Raw genomic sequence first — 18,003 nt, forward strand, 5'->3', positions numbered from 1 at the left:
GGAGATTTTCTCTGCTCTGGAACTGGGTGTTTGTGTCGTCTTCATCATCATCATTTCATCCTCATTGACGCGCAAGTCGCCGAAGCAGTGTCACCTCAAAAGACTTGCACCAGGCAATCAGGTCTACCCGCCCGGAGGCCCTTGCCGCACATTTCAATGAACACCCACTGAATAAGGATAAGTGATTTTCCCCCCCCATCTCCTGTGGACATAAATGTTGAATCACTGTCTCTGGGAAAAATATAAACAAACTACTCCAGTCCCATTACAGAATTATCCTATCCCACTGGTGGCAAGGCCACCTGTGAAACCAGTCAAACCAGGCAAAGTTTTCAGTCCCGTTTATGTGCCTGTCAACAACTCAATGCCTCTCCTATTCAGTAAGTAGTTATCTTTACTCCTGAATTGTTTGCTTTCTTTCAAGAGCTTTAATTCCCATACTTATTAGATATTTTTCCCAAGGGCATGCAGCTTTACTGTATGATTAAATGATGATGGCGTCCTCTTGGGTAAAATATTCCGGAGGTAAAATAGTCCCCCATTCGGATCTCCGGGTGGGGACTACTCAAGAGGACGTCATTATCACGAGAAAGAAAACGCATTCAACGGATCGGAGCATGGAATGTCAAATCCCATAATAGGGCAGGTAAGTTAGAAAATTTAAAAAGGGAAATGGATAGGTTAAAGTTAGATGTAGTGGGAATTAGGGGAGTTTGGTGGCAGGAGGAACAAGACTTTTGGTTAGGTGAATTCAGGGTTATAAATACAAAATCAAATAGGGGTAATGCAGGAGTATGTTTAATAATGAATAAAAGAATAAGAGTGCGGGTAAGCTACTACAAACAGCATAGTGAACCCATTATTGTGGCCAAGATAGACACGAAGCCCACGCCTACTACAGTAGTACAAGTTTATATGCCAACTAGCTCTGCAGATGAAACAGAAATTGATGAAACGTATGATGAGATAAAAGAAATTATTCAGGTGGTGAAGGGAGACGAAAATTTAATAGTCATGGGTGACTGGAATTCGACAGTAGGAAAAGGAAGAGATGAAAACATAGTAGGTGAATATGGATTGCGGCTACGAAATGAAAGAGAAAGCCGCCTGGTAGAATTCTGCACAGAGCATAACTTAATCATAGCTAACACTTGGTTCAAGAATCATGAAAGAAGGTTGTATACATAGAAGAACCCTGGAAATACTGGAAGGTTTCAGATAGATTATATAATGGCAAGACAGATATTTAGGAACCAGATTTTAAATTGTAAGACATTTCCTGGGGCAGATGTGGACTCTGACCACAATCTATTGGTTATGAACTGTAGATTAAAACTGAAGAAACTGCAAAAAGGTGGGAATTTAAGGAGATGGGACCTGGATAAACTGAAAGAACCAGAGGTTGTAGAGAGTTTGAGGGAAAGCATAAGGGAACAATTGACAGGAATGGGGGAAAGAAATACAGTAGAAGAGGAATGGGTAACTTTGAGGAATGAAATATTGAAGGCAGCAGAGGATCAAGTAGGTAAAAAGACAAGGGCTAGTAGAAATCCTTGGGTAACAGAAGAGCTACTGAATTTAATTGATGAAAGGAGAAAATACAAAAATGCAGTGAGTGAAGCAGGCAAAAAGGAATACAAACATCTCAAAAATGAGATCGACAGGAAGTGCAAAATGGCTGAGCAGGGATGGCTAGAGTACAAATGTAAGGATGTAGAGGCTTATATCATGAGGGGTAAAATAGATACTGCCTACAGGAAAGTTAGAGAGACCTTTGGAGAAAAGAAAATCACTTGCATGAATATCAAAAGCTCAGATGGAAACCCAGTTCTAAGCAAAGAAGGGAAAGCAGAAAGGTGGAAGGAGTATATAGAGGGTCTATACAGGGGCGATGTTCTTGAGGACAATATTATGGAAATGGAAGAGGATGTAGATGAAAATGAAATGGGAGATATGATACTGCGTGAAGAGTTTGACAGAGCACTGAAAGACCTAAGTCGAAACAAGGCCCCGGGAGTAGACAACATTCCATTAGAACTACTGACAGCCTTGGGAGAGCCAGTCCTGAAAAATCTCTACCATCTGGTGAGAAAGATGTATGAGACAGGCGAAATTTCCTCAGACTTCAAGAAGAATATAATAATTCCAATCCCAAAGAATGCAGGTGTTGACAGATGTGAAAATTACCGAACTATCAGTTTAATAAGTCACAGCTGCAAAATACTAACACGAATTATTTACAGACGAATGGAAAACCTGGTAGAAGCCGACCTCGAGGAAGATCAGTTTGGATTCCGTAGAAATGTTGGAACATGTGAGGCAATACTGACCTTACGACTAATCTTAGAAGAAAGATTAAGGAAAGGCAAACCTACGTTTCTAGCATTTGTAGACTTAGAGAAAACTTTTGACAATGTTGACTGGATACTCTCTTTCAAATTCTAAAGGTGGCAGGGGTAAAATACAGGGAGCGAAAGGCTATTTACAATTTGTAAAGAAACCAGATGGCAGCTACAGGAGTCGAGGGATATGAAAGGAAAGAAGTGGTTGGGGAGGGAGTGAGACAGGGTTGTAGCCTCTCCCCGATGTTATTCAATCTGTATATAGAGCAAGCAATAAAGGAAACAAAAGAAAAGTTCGGAGTAGGTATTAAAATCCATGGAGAAGAAATAAAAACTTTGAGGTTCGCCGATGACATTGTAATTCTGTCAGAGACAGCAAAGGACTTGGAAGAGCAGTTGAACAGAATGGACAGTGTCTTGAAAGGAGGGTATAAAATAAACATCAAAAAAAGCAAAACGAGGATAACGGAATGTAGTCGAATGAAGTCGGGTGATGCTGAGGGAATTATATTAGGAAATGAGATACTTAAAGTAGTAAAGGAGTTTTGCTATTTGGGGAGCAAAATAACTGATGATGGTCGAAGTAGAGAGGATATAAAATGTAGACTGGCAATGGCAAGGAAAGCATTTCTGAAGAAGAGAACTTTGTTAACATTGAGTATTGATTAAAGGGTCAGGAAGTCGTTTCTGAAAGTATTTGTATGGAGTGTAGCCACGTATGGAAGTGAAACATGGACAATAAATAGTTTAGACAAGAAGAGAATAGAAGCTTTCTAAATGTGGTGCTACAGAAGAATGCTGAAGATTAGATGGGTACATCACATTACTAATGAGGAGGTGGTGGTGATGATGAAGTCCCATAATTCTTTACAGAGCATAGGGGAACGATGCGGGAGACCCGCGCCGCCTTACTAGGCAAGGTCCTGGTGGAGGTGGTTTGCCATTGCCTTCCTCCGACTGTAATGGCGATGAATGATGATGATGAAGACAACACGACAACACCCAGTCATCTCGAGGCAGGAAAAATCCCTGACCCCGCCGGGAATCGAACCCGGGACCCTGTACACGGGAAGCGACAACGCTACCGTGAGACCACGAGAGGTATTGAATAGAATTGGGGAGAAGAGGAGTTTTTGGCACAACTTGACTAGAAGAAGGGATCGGTTGGTAGGACATGTTCTGAGGCATCAAGGGATCACCAATTTAGTACTGGAGGGCAGCGTGGAGGGTATAAATCGTAGAGGGAGACCAAGAGATGAATACACTAAGCAGATTCAGAGGGATGTAAGCTGCAGTAGGTACTGGGAGATGAAGAAACTTGCACAGGATAGAGTAGCATGGAGAGCTGTATCAAACCACCAGTCTCAGGACTGAAGACCACAACAACAACATTAGATATTTTGGTGCATGAGCATCTTACATGGAAAATCATATCAGTTAATATGTGTAAAATTATTAGCTGTGCTCTGTACTCATTAAACTGTCTCACAACCATAATAACTACTGCCCTGGAAGAAATGTACAACCGATTAATACATCCACATTCACAAATGGGATTAAAATTTAGGGTGGGAGATGTGCAGCCTATGTGGATACTGTATTCAGGCTCCAGAAGAGAGCAGTTGTAATAATTTACTAACACAAACAAAATACAATCCTGTAGTGACTGTTTCAGTAAAATGTTACACTAAAAGTGAACCACCAAAGACTGCAATTTATAATCAGAAAATTTGTGAGAAGTTGAAAAAATGTATTAAAGAGATTGCCTACACTATGCTTGTCTGTCCTCTTCTAGAGTATTTCTGTATGGTGTGGTATCCTTACCAGATAGGTTTGACAGATGACATCAAAAAATTTCAAAGGAAGGGACCGCATTTTGTTTTGCCAAGTGGGTGGTATCATAAAAATGAAAGTGCATCTCACTGCAGTGAGATTTTTTCACAAAATTTCAATCACCAACTTTTCCTCTGAATCCAAAGATATTTTGTTGTCGCCTATGGAGACATGACAATCATAATTTTTATTTCCCTTAATTTGTTTCTGCAGGTGTCTACGAGATAATTTCGCTATAAATTTTACAGCTTTCTTTTGTAGCTTTATAGCTTTTGTATACGCGCATTTGCATTTCCCCATACCGGGATACCATATGACAGTTGTGTTTGGACTAGCCCATAGTATATCATTAGTATTGTTTGTGTGTTTCTTGTGCTCAAAATTTTTCTCATTAGAAATATAATTGCCCTCATTTTACAACAGGTATTATTTATATGATTCTCCCAAGTCAAGTACCTGTCCACCATCACACTAGGAAATATACTGTTATGTCAGCAGTAATGCTCCATGTGGGAAAACCATATATCAACACTAAACATCACATTAAGGAATTGCAATGGGTATATACAGCCAGCCTTTGAAGATATAATTTGTTGCGCAGTGAAGCTTCGTCAATTATTGACCAGATCAAATGGCAGTACAATGTGTGTCTGTGTGTCAAAGACTTGGACTGAAGAGACCACTGGAATTTGTCACATGATGTTAGCAAAGGGTAAAACACCACATTCAGGGTAAATACCAAACACAGAACTTCATCTTGAAAGTGTGATGGAACAATTGAAGTGACTGTCATTTATACTGTTTTATGTGAATGCTGCCATCTGCAAAATGATATAATCAATAAACAGAAATACACATGACTAGGATAAATAAAAGCATAGAGGTTTCACTAGATATAGGGAGATGTGTGTGCAAAGAATAAGAGACAGAAACAAAGAGTAATGTAAAACTGGTCAGTGTACATTACCTGACAATTTTGCAGACATTCAGACAACAAACAGCAATAATCTTTTTTAAGACTGTCAGAAGGGCAGAAGAAATAATTAAGAAAATCCAAGGAATCTTTAGGCATGAAAAACTGCAAAGGAAGCACTATGAACAATCTGTAGACTCAGGTGTTCTAAAAAAAAAAAAAAATTCAGATAGGCAACTAAATATGGCCTTAATAAGTAATGATAAGCTTGATAGTATAGACATGGATAAAATTTAATGTGGTGAAAAATCAAAATGACACGATGATTGAAATAACAGTGGTGACAAATGTTAACTGCGAGAGAGCAGAGCTATGTGACAAAACTTTACACAAATAGAGATCTCCACCCTACCCCCTTTCCTCTCCTGGATTCAGGAGGTATGACAAATGTTTGCTAGGAGAAACATGCAAATAGTTTGGTATTCCATAGGTTTACAAGCCTATAAGTTCTGCAGGTGAAGAAGATACTGAAAGAATGTACGATGAGATAAATTATACAGATGGTTAAGGGAGCCACAAATTTAACTGTGCTGGAAGAATAGAATTCAACAGCAGCAAAAGGAAAAATGGTTAGAGAACTTGGAGAGGGGTATACATATAATAGGATAAAGTGCCTTGTAAAGTTTTACACAAAGTATAATTTAACCACTGCTAACACTTGGTTTAAGAACCATTAAAGGAAGCTGTATATCCGAAACAGACCTAGAGATACCAGAAGGTTTCAGATATTTGATCTTTATTCAGATACAGTTGTTTGACACTAGTCACCTTCAAAGTTGTACTTTCAGTTTCTACGCAACTCTCACAATGCTGCTGCACTGCTGGAAGCAGCAGAACTGACTCAATGCTAGATCAGGGGAACAGGGAAGCTGACAGACCACAGCTGACAAACCACAGCCATATTGTGTTCGATCAAAAAAACTCTGAATTGAGAGTGGGTGCATTATCATGGCGGAGGTGCCAACTGCACACAATAAACTGTTTGCATCTCCCTGCTTCAAGAAGGTGATGCAGAAACTCTTGGCAGTACTCTTTGTTGACATTAGTACCTTCTGGGGCATACTCATGATAAGACTACACCACAGGAATCAAGAAAGATGGTCAGCAAGGGTTCACACTGCTGCAGACTTCCCTTGCTTTTTTGGGTCTTGCGGATAATGGATGCTTCCATTGCGATGACTGGAATTTTGTTCCTGAGTAATACCGATAAACCCAAGACTCATCAACAGTGTTTACTGAAATAAGAAAGTCCAAATTAATGTTTAGAGACTCCAGCATGTCCTGTGTGATGTCTGAATGAAGTTGCTTCTGCTCAGTTGTTAGCAAATTCGGCACAAAATTTGCTGAGATCCTCCTGAGGATCAAGTATTCCTTTAAAATGGAATGAATGTAGCCAATGCTACTTTTAACCTCGTCTGAAAGTTCACTGATTTGTCTATCCTGCATCACCAGGGTCTTACATGATCAACAACAACCTCATTTGTGGATGTTGACTACCTGAGCATGTTTCACTCTTCACTGATGAGTGGCCATCTTTGAAGCAGTTGTAACACTCCTTCGTTCCCAAACACTTGTCAAATCTTGTGCATTGTTTTCAACCTGAGAATTGTCAAGCTTAAAACAAACTTTTGATGCAGTAATGTTGCTCAACTTTTTTCTGTCATTTTGCCACAACACAAAATCGGACAACTACCACTTACATATGTCCACTTGTCAACAACTAGACAGTGACTAGTTGCTACAACAGTCATGAAAAAAATCAGGCATGCACACTACATATGCCCATGAGCAGAGAGAGCATGCATGCCCCAATACCACTGTTGGTTTCAACAATAACAAATATAGTTGGATACTTTTACAAAATTCTTTGTATAATGGTAAGAATGAAATTTTGAAACCAATTTTTAAACTGCAAAGCATTTCAAGGGACAAATGTGGCCTCTTGGTATACTTAATGGTTATGATTGCTGAATAAAACTGAAGAAATTGCAGAAAATAATGAAATTAAGAAAATAGGACCAGGATAAGCGAGGGAACCCAAGGTTTTAAATGGAGCAATAGGTAACAAGTGAGTGAAAGAAGAGAAAGGAATACAACAGCTGAAGCTCAGAGAGAGAAATTGACAAGGCTCAGCAGAAATTGACAATACAAGAGATATTGAATGAAATTAAGGAAAGAGAAAATATACAATGCAGCAAATGGAACAGGAAAAAAGAATACTGGTGTCAAAAAAGTGAGCCTGACATAATGTGCAAAACGGCAAAGCTGGAATGGCTAGTGGGATATGCAGTGCTGTGGAATAGTGCACGGATAGGAGAAGATAGATGCCACCTACAGTAAAATTCAGACACCTCTGGAGGAAAGAGAAGCACCTGTGTGAATATTAAGAGATCAGATGATAAGCAAGTACTAAGCAAAGAAGGGAGGAGGGCTGAAACATGGAAGGAAACAAACTGAAAGACAATATTATGGAAAGGGGAGGGGAAACAAACAGGGATAAGAAGGAAAATATGATACTGTGAGAAATATCTGACAGAACAACAAAAGTGCTAAGTCAGAATAAGGTCCTTAGAGTAGACAACATTCCCTCAGAATTACTGAGATCCTTGAGAGAACCAAACATGACAAAACTATGGCACCTGGTCTGCAAGATATACAAAACAGGAAAAATATCCTCAGGCTTCATATAAGATGTAATAATTCCAATTCCAAGCAAAGGAGGTGCCGACAGATGCGAGTATTATCAAACTGTCAGTTTAATAAGACATGGTTGTAAAATGCTCACACAAATTCTTCACAGAACAGAAAAACTCATAGAGGCTGACCTTGGGAAAGATCACTGTGTGTCTCAGAGAAATGGAGGAACACACAAGGCAATACTGACCCTATTACATGAACTGGAATACACACTGAAGAAATGCGAACATATGTTTAAAGCATTTGCAGTTTTAGAGAAAGCTTTAGCCAATGTTCAGTGGAATGCACTCTTTGAAATTTTGAAGGTAGCATGGATAAAATAGAGCGAGCAACAGATTATCTACACTCATGCAGACATCAGACTGCAGAAGGTCATGAAAGGAAAGTGAAAGTTGAGAAAAGAGTGTGACAGATTCATTGCCTATCCCTAATGTTATCCGGTCTGCACATTTTGCAAGCAGTAAAAGAAAGCAAAGTGTCATTTGGAAAAGGAATTTAAGTGCAGGAGGAAAAAATAAAAATTGTGAGGTTTGCTAATGACATCGAAATTCCACAACAGACAGTAAAGAAATTGAAAGATCAGTTGAACAGAATGGACATTATCTCAAAAAGACATTTAAGACGAATACAGACAAAGCATAAAACAAGGACAATGAATGTACTAGAATTTAATCAGATGATGCTAATGGAATTAGATTATAAAATGAGACACTAAAAGAAGTAAATGAGTTTTGGTATTTGAGCAGCAACATGACTGGAGATGGCTGAAGTAGAGAGGATTTAAAATGCAGACTGGCAATGGCAAGAAAAGTGTTAACTCTTAGGAAATGTTTTCTGAAGATATTTGTCTTCAATGTAGCCTTTTAGAGAAATTAAATGTGGACAGCAAACAGTACAGACAAGAGGAAAATAGAAGTTTCAGAAATATGGTTCTACAGCAGAAAGCAATTAGATGGGTAGATCAGATATAACTAATGAATTGGGAAGAAAAGAAATTTATGGTACAACTTGAGTAAAAGAAGGTGTTGGTTGATAGGACACATCTAGAGGTATGAACAAATTATCAATTTGCCAATGGAGGGAAGTGTGGTGAGGGTAAAAAAAATTATAGAACAGCTCAAGGCTTCAATAAAATAAGCAGGTTCATATGGCTGTATGTTCCAGGAGATATAAATAGGCTTGTACATCATAGATCAGCATGGAGACATGTATAAAACCAGTCTTTGGACTGAAGATGACAACACCACCATCCTCTTCTAAGCATATTGTAGGAATTATTCTGGCAAAGTACATGTTATCAAATTTTCAGGAATTTACTATGGATGGGAGGAGGGGTTGCCATTGTAAAAAAGATTTAATCTCAAAAGATTGTAGTAAACAATTTAAAAAATAACTGTGAGCAATGTTAGAATCAGGTCGAAGCAAATTTTTTATACAATAAATTTACAGATCTCTTAGTCCTTACTTCAATCCTAGTAGTGACAGGCAGAAAGGGTGACAATCCGTTGTACCAGAATTCCATGTAGGAGAAACCAGGAACTGTATCAAAGCTTACAATATAATCAAGAGCTATCTGGAGTATACTATTATTGACAGTTTTTTAATACTTAAAGCAATGTTTCCAGTAAGTATTAGTAATGTAATTAAGACACAAAGTCTCTGAATAAAATTAGGACAATATAAGAAATGAGCCACTGTCAGGCAGTCTGACAAAAAGGTCCAGACATTAAGTTCATGAAATGGTAAATGAAAGACACTGGTGACATTATGAGATCTAAAAATACCTTGAATGATCATTTCAGGTCAATTTAAGTAGACTCAGAGAGAATGTTTCTGACACAACTTATATTGAAACATTTTTACACTATCATTTTGTATGAAAGCCACAGACGATAGTAGTACTGGAGAAACAAAAGAGAGAGACAAGTGCAGCAATTAACAAATCATGGAAATAATGACTCAAATACACATGATTATATGTCACACAGGATAGTAAATATTTGTACAGCTCTCATTAGTCAATGGCTCATTGCTTCTACTTTTTGTGAACTGTTACCTTTAGTCCTAAATTACTTACATTCTAACAAGAGTTGTAATACAGATTTTTGGTGGAGCACACAGAAATGTTTAATAAAAGCTGTAGAGCAAAACCTGAACAAAAATATTTGAGAGCTGAAATACATAAGATTTCGTGCAACACACCAGTTGAAATTGTAAAACATTCTCTCACAATCTCTTCTGGAATAGTGGGATTTATATGCAGGGATTTTAGCTAGAACTATACAAGACACACACTTTTATTTCTTCTAGGGTTTTACTGCTTTTTGAGTGAAGCCCCTTAGTACACCTGTTAATACCATTACGGATTAACACAAACTTTTTTCCTTAATAAGGTTTCTATAAATATTTCTCTCTCTCTTCAAAAACTGTGACTTTTAAGATCAATTTTTAAAGCACACCCCATGTGATACTTCTCATTTATTTCCTAAATTGATTATTTACATTCTCATTTCTTATTATGAACTGTTTTATTTCAGTTAACTCTAAGGGGAAAAAAAACAACGGAATCTGCTGTTCTGCTGCAGTCATTCATTTTTCAGTATGTCAAATATTTTCTCACAAACTTCATGTGAGATATTTCTTCTAAACTTCTTTCTGTGTTCAGCCAATGCTATACTTACCTGAGCTGACACAACTGCCCCATTCATTGGTTGATATTCTTGACCTGCTTCATGTAGAGGCTTCCGCTCTCACCTAATTTTCTTATTCCCTCTCTTCAGCCAATGTTTCCTTGTTTTTCCTCTTTTTATAAATCTATTCTTCAGGTCTGTGCCATCATCGTTTATATCAATAGCAATACCCGAGAGTTATTACTTTCTGCATTGTCCTATAAGATGTGAGGCAGGTTCATTTCAAGTTTCTAGCTTGTCATCTTATTGCAATGTTAAAGAAATTGCAAGGCATGAAACAAATTACTTTGTTACTTTCTCTGCTTCTTTTCTCTTTTAGCATCACATCATCATCAGACATATAACTGTTAGCCATCTCATTGGGAGTGTAATGTAGGCCTTCGAGGGAATGAGGGAATTGCCTGGATTGAGAATGCCTTCCAAGTTCTCTAGAGTTACTCACCAATAACATGACTCTGCAGAAGAACATATGTTATATGCTGTAGTGCTTAACCTACTGCATTAGGAAGAAAGAAATTATGCAGGTTTCTTAAAGTCAATCTCACCGCCTGAGTCCGTGTCAGTGTCTTCGTCCACCTTGTACACTTTGTCTTCTTTCTAAGCAAAGCCAATCCATGATGTTTTTGTTCTTGATGGTAAAGGTATTTGAATAACATACAGATACAATGTATGTCTTATATTTGTTATCTGAGTAAAACTATCATTGACAAAAATCACTGCTGCTCCGCGTGGCCTCTCTTACAAGATTTTACGTTACCTTGCTTTTGTGCAGTGAAGTGCCCACAACAGTTTGCACTCCTCCACTATTAAACACGGCTTAGTTTTGCCATGAGACACTATTCACACTGCCCTTATCGTTTTGTCAAAGGTTATATTAGTCAAAACAGAAAGAACCTAACATACTGTTCCCAGCTGATCTTTCTCATTGCCACAGTGAAAAGTGGGTAAGTCACTAGCGAGAGGACAACCGACAATACCCTACAGATGGACAGCATCTGACTTAACTGAAGCATCACCATTGCATATCTCTTGGGACATTGGGAATGGGGGCCCACACCTCTCTCCCCTCATGAAGCCCTTGTTTTGATCCATATGTCTTAGATGGTTAAGTCAGTTTGGCAACTCTCGAGCTACACACACACACACACACACACACACACAAGCAAAAGCAGCATATAGGTTTACATGAAGATCTGTAGACAAAATGTGGAAAGTGTACACAAAGCATAGGTCTGACAGTAGTTTTAAATACAAGCAGGGTTGTTCATTGAAAAATCTGTCGCAGATCTGTAATTCTACAAGCAGAAAAACTAAGTAAATGTCAAAAGTGTATAAACAATATGAGAAAAGTATTTATTCTACAGAAGTGTGCAGTAAGAATACTGTACAAAACTGACAATTGATTATCTTGTACATTCTTACACTTCCACACCTATAAATACATTCTTCTAATAGTATTTGTGGTTAATAACAAGAGCAAATTTGGAATGAACTGTGCACTTCACAACCACAATACTAAAAGTAATTCAATACCGACTATGCATCTTAGATTTAGAAAATCTACAGCACAGCAGGTTATGGTACGTATTAGGCAGGAAACTGAAGATCTGCAGGTATTCAAAAACAAAGACACTGTTATTACAAGTTGTAAGAATTTTATGGACTCTGGGTTGTAAATTCTACACCACTCTAATGTTAATATTGAAATGATCTTGACTTTGCCAGCATACAGACTGCTGATTGTGATTTGTGTAGTTACATAAATGATTTATTTTAAGTACTGGATATAAACAGAAAGAGGAACTGCAGTGGGTTTTTTCAAAGTAGCTGTTTTCTTATAAAACACAAAAACACATATACAGATTGACAATAATCAGTATGAGATTAGCACCAGTCATAATCTGCTGTTAATATACTTTACAGAAGTAGTCTGCAGTGGCTATTTCAGCCTATTCTTGTATAATTTAATTCATTTCAGACCCTTTAAGGGTGTCCTCCATCATGGGTTTTATGGTACATGATGTGTGAATAAATGAATGTTATTGAATATTCAAATTGATCTATAGATTATTCAGTTTTTCATTAATTTATTTATTCAGATGTCCGGTAGTCGTGCGTATTAAAGCACCACTTCTGGGACGGGTAGATGCACTGGTCCCAAGTCAAAACGGCTCGGCAGGTTAATGATGATGGTTGATGTGCTGGCCAACCTTATTTTTAAGCAGTTTCCCACATCCCAGTATGTTAACATCACACTGGTACCCAGTCCTGCCTCAGTTACACAATTCACAAACATTAGAATACTTTTGCTCACTTTCACAAAAATAACAGTACACACAGACAGTTGGGCATACACACATTTCATTGCAGGAAGTAACAGGGTGGCAACAGGAGGGGTACCTGACCACCTGTTAAATTAACTGCACCAAATCCATTAATAACCATGGTGACCCTGTGCTGATGTGGGGCGAAGGCTCAAGAAAAAGAAAATTAATTGATTTATTCACAATTTGCTATTATATTATGGTTTGATGTCATCTTACTTAACAACCTCTCAATTTGTTCAGTGATTTGTACCACATATTACATTCCATAGAAATGGTAACAGTTTTACGTGGTCAGTTTCATCTGCTTTGATGATACATACCTATACAGAAAAATGAAACTTCTCTCATGAGGTGTGCTGCCGCGTACATACAAAAATTTATTACAACACTGTGCCCTGCACTCAATAATGAAAGGAGGCTACGAGAATTTTTAATAATGAAAGAAGGCTTGGAAAATTTATATTGGTTGGTTGGCTGATTTGGGGAAGGAGACCAAACAGTGAGGTCATGGGTCCCATAACCTAGGATAGCAGAAACCAAGGGAGGAACAACACAAACAGCACAGTCCAGTCAAGGAGAAGGGATAACGAGCAAACAAAGAGGGAAATGGAACATAAGGGCAGTAGGAGGAGGAAAGAATGGGATGGGGATGGGTGGAAATGGGTAGAGCAGGGGTGCCTCAGAAACACTATATGTGGTAGGGTTCCAGCACCTTAACAGAACCGTACCGACATTCATACCATACAATACTATTATCATGATAAAACATGGAAACACCAGGGGAAGATGACACAAGAAAAGAGGAAACAAAATAGCACAACAAAACACAAAATCTACGGAAAAGGTGGGGAGAACCTGGCCAGTATTACTCAAATTCCAGAGGAAAATTCAAGGACTTATACCTGAGAGTGCAAACCACTTTCATGAAGAACACAGAGGACAGACATAACCATTCAGGGGTCACACCCGAGACAATGAAGATGGGAGTGCATATTTAATGTGAAGGGCCAAAGGGAGTGGGCAGTCCAGCAAAATATGGATCACAGTGAGTGGAGCCCCACAACTACAGGCGGGGGAAGGTGAGGGGGAGGGGGGGCTCACTGTGGAGTAAAAACTCATGGGTCAACATAGTATGACAAATACAAAGACGGCAGAGGATGGTAAGACTCCTGTCGGGAGAGACAGAGGCAAGAACACCACAAGGTGGGAGTCTCCTTGATAGCATCAAGTTTATTAGACAGGTGGAAAGCCTTACACGAGAATGGAGGGGGGGGGGAGCTGACCTCCCCTTCCCCCCTAGCCAGGAACCCAAAGAAAGTCAACTGAACAAGAAGCATCACCATGATAAGTGAGAAGGTAGTGGATGGCGGAGACCAAGGGATGGCATGAAAAACACCGAGCAATGGCCTGAAGGCCTCTCATTGAGTCTGCACACAACAAAACTTGGGTGAGGGAGGACGGTTTAACGAAACAGAAGGCCCAATAGATGGCCATCAATTCTGCACTCAACACCCCACATGTGGCTGGCAGGAGATGTGAATGCATATCCATATGATCAGCGGATTTAGAGCCATCAGTATAAAAAACAATGGCATCCTGAAACCACAGTAAGTGCGTTTGGAACAAACAATGGAACACCATTTTAGTGATGGAGGCTTTGGATCCCAAAAGAGATCCCTTTGAATCTGTGGCCAAAGAACTAACCAAGGGGAAGTGGTCGGGATAGAAGCAGGGGAGGAAGACAAGGAGGGAAGAGGGAAGTCACAGTGGAGGGAAGCTAGATGAGTCTCAACCGGTAAACCCACCCGAGGACGGGCAGTTGGCAAGCAATGGCCCGAAGCTGTGAAAAGAACAGAGCAGGAAGGGTGAGAAGGGGATGAGTGAATATTAGTGGCATAGGAAACTAGGAGCTGGGACCACTGTATCCCAGTGTCAATGAGACAACTTATCGACAGGGTTAGTGAAAGGCACCGATGGCTAAACGGATTCCATGATGGTAAACCAGGGCCAAGAGGAGCTAATGTGGAAGGGGCAGCTGATACATAAACTTGACTACCATAGTCAAGACACGACAGAACTAACACCCAGTAAAGGCGGAGAAGTGTCAAAACGATCTGCACCCCAATACATGCGGGCAAGGAAGTGAAGAACATTGACTTTATGCAAACAGTCAACCTTCAGATGACGGATATAGGGCAACCAAGTAAACTTGTTGTCAAAAAGAAGACCCAAGAAATGGAAATCGGGGACCATGGTCAGGCGCTGGACATAGAGGTAGAGCTCCAGCTCAGGATGGAACATAGTATGGTGACAGAAATGTACCACCCTCAATTTTAAGGGAGAGAACTGAAAACTGTGAAGAGTGCCAACGTGCAAGTGCGCCAGATGGTACCCTGGAGGTGTCATTCTGCAAAGGTCATCGAGTGGGATCTAGGCCAAATACAAAAATCATCATATACAGAGCAGGGGTGACCGACAGTCCAGCAGTGGCCATACGTCCATTAATAGCAATTAGAAAAAGGCCACATAATAGGAGCTATTCTCCTGGGTCCATGGAGGGCTGAGAATAGTATTAACCCAGACTCTGAACGACTGGTGCGATACAAATTGGTAAATAAAAATTGGGAGGGAGCACTGAAAACTCCACTAATGGAGTGTATGGAGGATGTGATGGTGCTAAGCTGTGTCATAGGTTACAGAGATCAAAGAATACTGTGACACGATGGCGGCATTGAGAAAAAGGCTGCTGAACTGCAATTTACAATCGTAGCAGATCATCAATCAGAGACCGTCCCTCTGAAAGCAGCACTGGTAAGAAGATAAAAGGTCCTGAGATTCAAGGACCCAATTGAGCCGATGAGCCACCATCCATTCTAGTAACTTGCAGGGGACACTGATCAGGCTGATGGGCTTGTTACGGTTAAACACCTGGAGGAGATATTGGCATTTTGGAGGATTGGGTATTGAAGCAATAGGTTATGGATGGAATCAAGGCAAGGAACTGAATTGTGGGAAGAAGTGAGGGTCAGAAGAAGTTCCCATTCAGTAAAAGGTCCATTGTAGGATTCCACCTGATGAAAGGTAAAACATAAGCAGGAAGCTTCAGCCTGCTGTTTCTGGAGGAGGCAGGCAGCTGGACAGGAGGCTGACACAAATACAGTCACAAAATGAGTGGTGAGGTGTTCTGCGAGAACTGATGCATCTGTAAAAAGGTCATTTGGAAGGGGAAGATCCAGAATGGAAGATTGCCGCAGACAACCTCTGAGGGTGTGGAGTGTAGCCCACACTCGTGACAAAGGGACAGAGGAACCTAGAGAGGAGACAAAGCATTCCTAACACACCCATTTGCTCCATTTGATTAAGTAAAGGGCTCTGGTGCCAAAGACATTTAAAGATAATGAGACCAGTGGAGGACGGGTGCTGCTTACAATGTTGCAATGACCATGCTCCGTCATGGACCTGGCCAACAGTGAACGGGGTCTGTCAAGTGTGGAACAGCAATGCTGGCAGTGTGGATTATCTTATTGGGGAGATCACAGATTAAGTCATCAATACAACATGACAAAGAAGGTGGAATTTTAATGTTACTCCTTTCACTGACTATTTGGTCTGAATGTGATATCTCATAGATTAAAACCAGTCACATTTTAAAATAAAAATAAATTATTTTATGCAGTTAAGACAATTTTTAATCAACATTTTAATAGTACCTTTCAACCGCTGTTATTTCCATGAACAATGTCCCAAAAAATTTCGATAAATGTGACCATTAAACCACTAGTTATGCTCCTTATGCAATGACATTTGCTGCTGCCAGCCATAATCTTTCTTTACTTACTCCCTGAAATGCACCATGCTTAAAATAATGCAAAAATTGTATGTGTATGAAAAACAAAACCATTATTTTTACAATCACAGGCTTTCAGTAACTATTTACAATGGATAAAATACAATGGTAACCTGTTATTAATCTTCATTTGACACACACACACACACACACACACACACACACACACACACACACACACAGAGAGAGAGAGAGAGAGAGAGAGAGAGAGAGAGAGACATCAGTTGTAGGAGGCCACAACAGCAATGAGTTCAAAGAATAACCTGAAGGTGAAATCAATGTGCGACCAGCACCTCTTTAGTAATAAACAATTTAATAAAGAACTCATGACCATTTCCGCATTACTTCCATTAGAGCCCTCATATGTTTGTTCACATACTTACCTTTTAGCATATTTTTAAATGCATGTAACAGAAAAAATGCATTTTCATTGATACATTCAGTAGCATATAGTCCACAAATAGACAATGGATAGTGTGGAGTAGCATTTAACGTGACAAGAAATCATAACACCAAACTCACTCTCTAAAAATGGTTCAAATGGCTCTGAGCACTATGGGACTCAACTGCTGTGGTCATAAGTCCCCTAGAACTTAGTTAAACCTAACTAACCTAAGGACATCACATACATCCATGCCCGAGGCAGGATTCGAACCTGCGACCGTAGCAGTCGCACGGTTCCGGACTGTGCGCCTAGAACCGCGAGACCACCGCGGCCGGCAACTCACTCTCTCTCTCTCTCTATCTAATGACGAGGATGCCACATTATGGCATGGCCTCAAGATGCTGAAATATGACAATCAATGGGAATGAGGTTACATGACTTAGTTGAGCCACATTCTCACTTATGACCATCTCCTCAAAACATTCTGACACTCTGGGAGTGATGAGGTAGGGCACTGCCTTGCTGAAGGTACGTCACCTGTGGGGTGAACAACCTGATGCACATAACTGGACCATTTTGTGTCATTCTCCAATAAGAGATGACGTTAGATTTATCAGGGGGCTTATTTCATCACACATAAACACCCCCTCATTAAAAACTTCCACCATATGGCTGAATACTGTTCTTATATGAAGCGGGACACTATTACATACGCTACCTTTCTATCTGGTTATACTAGAATGTACCGTCATTCTTGAGTCCATGTGATCTTTTCCATGATATGGTCACCAAACAGTGGTATTCCTGCCCCCATGCAAATTCTGATGTCCTGTGTCACACAGTGCACAAAGGTACATACCTGAAGCAATGTTATGTACTCTTTAGTGAAAAGGTGTTTCTCTTGCTGAC

At 39.7% G+C, this 18,003-nt stretch overlaps 1 protein-coding gene across 2 annotated transcripts in view; it reads right to left on the reverse strand.

The window, feature by feature from the left end:
• Window positions 1-18,003, reverse strand: part of LOC126253577 (methenyltetrahydrofolate synthase domain-containing protein) — a 144,098-nt gene that overhangs the window by 121,133 nt on the left and 4,962 nt on the right. The window contains exon 1 of one of the 2 annotated variants that reach the window (XM_049955002.1): window positions 17,841-17,861. The exons of the other annotated variant lie outside the window; for it this stretch is intronic. Coding sequence (XP_049810959.1) covers window positions 17,841-17,858 — 18 coding nt within the window. The 5' untranslated portion in view covers window positions 17,859-17,861. Of the gene's footprint in view, window positions 1-17,840; window positions 17,862-18,003 lie in introns of those variants that run through there. 2 annotated transcript variants of the gene reach the window in all.

This window comes from Schistocerca nitens, chromosome 4 (assembly GCF_023898315.1).
Source record: "Schistocerca nitens isolate TAMUIC-IGC-003100 chromosome 4, iqSchNite1.1, whole genome shotgun sequence".
Classification (NCBI taxonomy): Eukaryota; Metazoa; Arthropoda; class Insecta; order Orthoptera; family Acrididae; genus Schistocerca; species Schistocerca nitens.